The 7,201-nt window shown below is 37.3% G+C and overlaps 1 protein-coding gene across 1 annotated transcript; it reads right to left on the bottom strand.

Moving 5' to 3' along the window:
- Positions 1–1,881: 1,881 nt before the first annotated feature.
- On the bottom strand, positions 1,882–3,302 carry LOC107492281 (uncharacterized). The gene is made up of 3 exons (XM_016113283.2): positions 2,804–3,302; positions 2,454–2,704; positions 1,882–2,349 (listed from the first exon to the last, which is right to left on the bottom strand). Exons 1-3 carry the CDS (start codon positions 3,300–3,302, stop codon positions 1,882–1,884), a joined length of 1,218 nt encoding a protein of 405 aa, XP_015968769.2.
- Between the last annotated feature and the right edge of the window lie 3,899 nt (positions 3,303–7,201).

Below are 7,201 nucleotides of genomic sequence, written 5' to 3'. Positions count from 1 at the left end.
AGTCATTGTGTTGGAGTTATGTGTTGTGGGTTGTAATCATGATTTTTCTTTAATTTTTCAGTTTGTCTGGGTTGCCTATGCTGTGGATCGTGTGGATCCGAATATAATTCCTGCTAAAATATACATGCAATCGGTTATCTGGAGCGCGACAGTTCCATTGGTGTCGTTTGAATGTGTCGAGTGGCATGCCACGGATAGGTTAAGGCGACAGTTCGGTTTCGTTCAGGGTATACCTTCTCAGGAACAGAATTTGGATAAGGCGCATGGAGAGATTCTTACTGGACCTAAAAATCTCAACTGGGCCACGACACCGACTCATTCAAAATGGGTAATGCATTGGACCAATAGGTATCACTACGTTCTTTCTGAACTTCCCATGCCTTCACAGCATCCGTTGGATACCTACCTGAACTGGTACCGATCAAAATATGGGTCCCGCTTAGCCTTGTCGAATCTTGCGGGTGAAGAGAATAATGAAGGCAACCAGGATCTGGATGTGGGCAATGAGGATATGGATGAGGGTAATGAACAAACCGATGAGGGTAGTCAGGATATGGATGAGGACAATGAAGAGCAGGAGCAACATATATCACCTGCAATTCCGCCTCCACAAGAACAACCTCAAGCCTCAACCCAGTATCTACCTCAGACACAGTTCAGCCCATCATATCCAGTACAGCAACAACATTGGGGTATGTCACAGTTTGAAATAGGTGCGGGACCTTCTTTTAGCCAGTTGCTTGGGTTCATGTCTGCAGATGGAGCACATTCACAATATGGCGATCAGCCTGAGTTTATGCCTGGCAGGTATTCGTTGGATGCAAGGTATCCAGGCCATACCTCATCCGTTGCTTCTGGAGGCTTTGTTTCTGTTGACTCTAGTAGGAGTGAGGGTGGACGAGGTGTTCTAAATAGTCAAAATCCTAACCGATGTAACATGGGACTCATTGAGGAAGATACTAACGCACTCGATCAAGAAACCGATGCGTATCTAGTAGATGACCCTGATGAAGAGGGCGATGACGACGACGATGAAATTGAAGAGTTCGATGAGGATGAAGAATCTCGCAACGATGGTATTATGTTTACTATTTTACATTGCATATTCCATGAGTTATTTACTTTCTTTGCATATATGGCATTATGTTGTTGGATTTTGCTTCTTTATTTGTGGTATTTATGTTGGTATATGAATATGTAACGTGCTGCACATACTTGTTTGTTGAGAATCCTTTACAGGTCAGGCACGCAGTCCAGATGACAACGTCAAAGGTTACAATCTGAGGATTGATCCGCCACGTCGGAGTGCTAATCGTTTCACCCCTTCTGTCTTCAAAAAGGCGGCCAAGAAATGCAAGAGCTTTGTGAAGGATGTAAAGTGGAAATTGAGAAAATAGTTCTTTTCTTTTGTTTAGAGTTATTTGTATTTGTTAAACTTTATGTATTCATGACTTTATGTAATTTTATGGGTTATATGTATTTGTTAGACATTATGTACTTATATGTATTTGGTAGACATTATGTACTGATGACTTCATGTAGTGTTTATAGTTATTTGTATTGGAGTTGACATTATGTAACGATGAAAATATTTTATCGTTTATACTTATTTGTATGTGTTGGACCTTGTATAGAGTACTTAAAATGTGTTGGACATTATTGATGTATTAGCCATCTGGAGCATGTAATAATGTCTCTTAAAACCTTACTATGATACTACAGATATTTCTCAGTTGATGTATTAACCATCATATTATACAATGCTACAGATATGTCATAATACTAGAGTGTCATTAATGATAAGGTTACATATAGCAGGTCATGTTACCTCAATTTGCTCAGTCAGGTTTTATTATACAATATGATATTAAAACTGTGAACCTAGGGGGCTTCTCTGTTGGTATTTGAACCAACAGACCGACGGCATCTGCTTCGACTATGTCCCTCAGCACCACATAGAGTACATCGCCTAGGACGACGTAACATCCTCGTATCCATCTCATTCAGAAAACGCGTCATCCTGGGCCGACCTTTTGACACCCGTCGCATGTATGGATTCGGTATGAACCGAGGTCCGTTGTAAGCAGGCCATGTAGTGGGATTACCCAGTGGCCTAAACCGTGCTCGGTACACCCGCCGCACTTGCTCCATCTTATACACATCATGAACATAAAGTCGCCAATCAAGTCGCTGGTTGGCACAACATGCAAATACATGTCGACAAGGGATTCGGTCCACTTGGAACTCACCACAGTCACATCGAAGGCTACGTAGATCAACAGCAAACTCTAGCCCACTTGGCATCTCACGAACCTCAAAGACCTCATTCTGGCGGTCAAAGCAACTAACCTGTATGTTTCCTGATGCAAGTTGGTTTGCATGCAACTTCGATGTCACTATCTCAGAAAACACATGGCCAGCATTGATCCGGGCTTCCGCATCCGCTCTTTTACGGGTGACAACTCATTTAGTCTGTAGAATGTTGCCTTCACAAGAGCAGTAATGGGAAGATTGCGGGCACCCTTCAATACTGAGTTGATGCACTCCACTAGATTCGTCGTCATGTGACCCCATCGGTACCCGCCATCAAAGGCCAGTGCGTACTGTTCGCGAGGAATTCGATCTAACCAGTTTGTGTATGCCTCGCCGCGGTCCCTTAAACGCTGGTAATGCACTTCGTACTCCCGCACCGTCCTCGAATATCCTAGCAGATCAAAGCATGTACAAACCAAAGTAATTAAATTCAATAGATTTATTTAAGGCACATCTATTAATAATTTGCTTAAATTTAGTAAATATTTACCGATGTTAACGACCAATTTTTGTAGGTAAGGTGCCTTGAATTTTCTGAGAAAATTCGACTCTATATGCCTGATGCAAAACATATGAAAAGCTCTAGGAGGTGACCAAGCTCCGTTACTTCGTTCGACAGCTGCATTGATGGACTCGTGCCTGTCAGATATTAGACCCACTCCATCCCGAGTAACAACATGTTGACGGAGGTTACTTAGGAAAAAATGCCATGCATCAGAAGTCTCTCCCTCAACAATAGCAAATGCAATCGGAACGATATTGTTGTTTCCATCCTGGGAAACTGCCACAAGCAGACAACCCTTATACTTTCCGTACAAGTGAGTACCATCCACCTGGACAATTGGTTTACAATGTCTGAATGCCCTAATGCAAGGGTAATAACTCCAGAATACACGATGCAGTACCCGAATATCACCCACCAAGTCATCGCCTTGATATGCAGGCATAGTCTCAAAATGAACAACAGCTGATGGCTCCTTATGACACATAGCCTCAAACTATATAGGCAAGGCTTCGTACGATGCTTTTCAGCCTCCAAATATTTTTTCTACTGCCTTTTGCTTTGCCAACTCCTGCTGATCAAGCTAACCCTGATAAGCCAATCACACCTTGACCCATACTGTGTACACTTGGCATAAAATGTCAACGGCTCAGACTCATAAACCCGGTAGTCTACACTTCGTCGTATGGTATACTCCTTAACCGCCTTAATAACAGCTTCCCTGGAACTGAACTCCATCCCAACAACGAATTCACCATCTGCGACCATAGGAATTTCTGCTGGGGCAAATGCCATAAGATAAATTTCATTAATACGCAGCAAATGTAATAAACCATTATGCTTTAAATAAAAAATTATCAACATTTTAAGATATCACACTAAACAACGTAAGCACATCAGCAGCAAATGTAAAAAACCGGACCGGACCGGCCGGTTTGACCGAAAAACCAAACGAACCGTCCCGGTCCGGTCCGGTTCATGCCATTTGAACCCTACAATAGGTCGAACCTGTGCCGATAATTGTTACAAACTCATGCAATTTGCTACAACCATATCTTATACAACATAAATATTATTTCCTATTAAACAGATGGAGCATATAAACGAAAAGAATAAATGACTTAACGGGTCGAGGACCGCTTAGATCCTGACTACTTCGACACATAACGCATGATTAAATATTGCTAAAAAAATGGTAAAATCTTCACAACTCAATCAATGCCTAACTACAAAAACACTTATACCAGGATTACGTACCTCCAGTCATATATTCCGGAAATTCAGGAACATGCATGGCTTCCAAGTCTAAAACTCGCATGAATGATGGCTCCTCAAACGGCACTTCGTTTGCAAGTGCATTTGCCACTTCTATCCGCTGCTGAGTTCAAACAGAAACAAATTTGTAACTTCTTCAAAAAGGTCAAAACAGCAACTTAAAAAGTAGGCATAGATTCAACCCCCCTTCTCTAAGCCTACTACAACCTTCACTCTTCTTCACTGTCACTATTATAATCTTCCTGTAGAATATTCCGGTCAGCCTCAGATTGTTCGAACTCAACATACAACTCGATGAACGAGATCTGAGACCGGTTTTCAATATACATTGAAAACATCTCCTGCATGCTTGCATCGTCCGTCACATATTTGGATTGATATTGTACGAATCCACCAAACACCTGTATGGGATATCTGTATAGAATACATGATATATTTCTTGCCCTCTCAGAACCAATTTTTTCACAGATTACTCCTTTTAGCTCCTCAAATGAAATAATAAAAGGAATAACAATATCTACTGGGCTTTCACAAATAAATTTTACTCCTTCAGCCGTTTCTAACAAAATCTGACCAAAATAAAATATTTTTAGCAATACTCTGTCACTCATTTTTTTCACTCACTATAATAGAAACAGATACTACATTATCAAAATCAAAACTGAAAAAAAAGAGAGAGTTTTGAAGAAGAAGAAAGATGCAGCCGTCGAAGGAGAAGGAATACCCAGCTGCTTTCCCACCTACCACTTCACTTCACCCTTTTATATCACAACCTTTGAGGAACTCGAACCCTACGACTAGGTTAACTTGAACCAAAAAAATTCATCTCTGAGACAGAACTCGGACCATCCGATTTCATTGTCTCCTTGCCACAAAACAGAGGGTCCGAGTTCATTGTTCACCATTTCATTCTCTCAGCTAAGAACTCGGACCCTGCGATTTTCATACCCATTCCTTAGATGCCAACTCGTTGGGTCCGATTCCATATACTTAAAGTTCTATGTCGTTGCCCAACAAATCGGACCGTGCGTTTTGTTTATAAAAGTTTCAAGTCCTATGAACTCGCACGGTCCGAGTTCCTTCTTCCCAAACTGACAAAAATCTGTCCCACATTTATGTGTATTCCCCCCTAACTCCATATCCAGGTAATGCACACACATGTCTTCCATAACGATAAAATTGAGCCAATATTTTAGGGTGCTTCTACATGGATGTGAGTTCGCTTTCGCATGCACTTAATCATTTATATTAAGTGGCACTTTCCCTTTAGTCTTAACTTTAATTATAAGTCCAATTTAAGCCACACACAATTGCGTTCAGTCATAATGATTATTACCCGGTTGTAATTGGTATATAATGTAAGGAGGAACTGGGTTTAATTTAGGACCTTGATTTATTTACCACAAAATTTTTGTTGAAACAATGGTAGCCACTCTAGTCGGTAATCACTCTTTATCTGCGTCAAACACTTTGTAAAGTCTAAGAAGTAGAAAACAAAATAAACAGATCCGAATATCCATTTTGTCATTAGTGTCACATGGTGTGAATATCCATCTTCAGAAAGGTTTCATTATTCCCGGTTGCCCGTGTGGGCAACTTGTCTGGAGTACATAAAATGGAACAATTTTATGTAATTTTTTTCTTTTCTATATATAACGAGTATTAATGAACCTTGAAAATTTTCTAATTTCTACATTATAACTTATTTATGGACAATATATATAATTGATTATAATTACATTAGTTATTTTATATTGTATAATTTATGTTTATTTATTGTTATAAATATTAATTAAATAGAATACGTCATTATTATTTTTATTTTGATTTAAATGAAAATAAAACCAAATTTACTTTGGCCTTTAGGATTTAATGAGAATTAATAGCCAAATATATAAATAGGATTCCAGAATTTTAGTTCTCAGAATACCAAAATTACTTCACATAATTCTTATCCCATTAGAGAGTTATTATTCAACCTAAAATAAAGATTTGATATATTTTGGTTAAAAAGGATTAAAGAACTACAAGAATCAAACATTTTTATTCATGCTCAAAAATTCAAATATGATTCTTCTCTCATATATCTTTTTTTAATAATTTAACATAAATAGTTTTGGAATTAAAAAATTCATAAGTTTATTCTTTTAAATAATTATTTATATAATTAATATAAAAATTAATTATTTTTGTTAATATAACTTTATGTGATTGGATGTACAATAAATAATTTTTCACTGATAATGGCATTAAAATTAAATTTTATATATATTATAACATTAATTAACGATGAGGGTCAATGAATGACCAAATATTAAGGCAGTGGCGAGAGAAAATTGGAAAGTAGTCTGCAATATTATATAATTAATCCTCAGCTGCTTGTCCATGCAATTATAAACAAAAATAGATAATAGAATTGATCAAAGATCAAGTAGTGATGAATAGAATGTTGAATGAAGCAATAACTTAACATGCGGCCAGCCTGATGGAGCAATGAGAGTGATTATTTATACGAAAATATTTTTATATAAAAATAATAGTTAAAATATTGATGATATGTATTATATTAAAAATTTTAGTCAAATATATTACATTATCCAACGATTTTCGATCATTATTTTTAGGTGAAAACATCTTCAAATGATTAGGTGTTCAAGTTTAATAAATAAATAAATAACTCAAAGGGTTTGGATAGAAGAATTCATTGGACTAAATAATCCTCTGGCGGTGATGAGGTTATAAACTTATTGTGGGAACTAGGAATTGCCAAAGTACACATTATTATATTTTATCAACAGCGCAGCGCACTACTACTACATACCCATGTATTTATATTCTACCTACCAACTAGCTACCAAAACATAAAGCTTATTATACCAGTTTTTTACATGTTCCATTATTGGGAGATTATAGGTGGGTGGTGGGAATTGCATGCTCAATTGGTTTTTTTCCTCCTTTTAGTACAATTTTGTCTATTTTAAAAAAATAATAAAATTTTGTTTTAAATAATTTAGATTTGCAGAAAAAAAAATTAGCAAAAGTACTTAAATAGAAAGATGAGATAGAAAATGGACAACCTAAAAAGATCATAAAATATTTAAAAAAGATCTA

This window comes from Arachis duranensis, chromosome 6 (assembly GCF_000817695.3).
Source record: "Arachis duranensis cultivar V14167 chromosome 6, aradu.V14167.gnm2.J7QH, whole genome shotgun sequence".
NCBI classification, from domain to species: Eukaryota; Viridiplantae; Streptophyta; class Magnoliopsida; order Fabales; family Fabaceae; genus Arachis; species Arachis duranensis.
Note: the sequence above shows the minus strand (reverse complement) of the source record. Positions and strands in the feature narration are given on the sequence as shown.

Coding starts and splice junctions, on each gene's coding strand:
- LOC107492281 (XM_016113283.2), bottom strand. CDS start 3,302: ATGTGTCATAAGGAGCCATCAGCTGTTGTTCATTTTGAGACTATGCCT. Junction 2,705..2,803: donor AAAATTGGTCGTTAACATCG/GTAAATATTTAC, acceptor TTGATCTGCTAG/GATATTCGAGGACGGTGCGG. Junction 2,350..2,453: donor GACTAAATGAGTTGTCACCC/GTAAAAGAGCGG, acceptor GGAAACATACAG/GTTAGTTGCTTTGACCGCCA.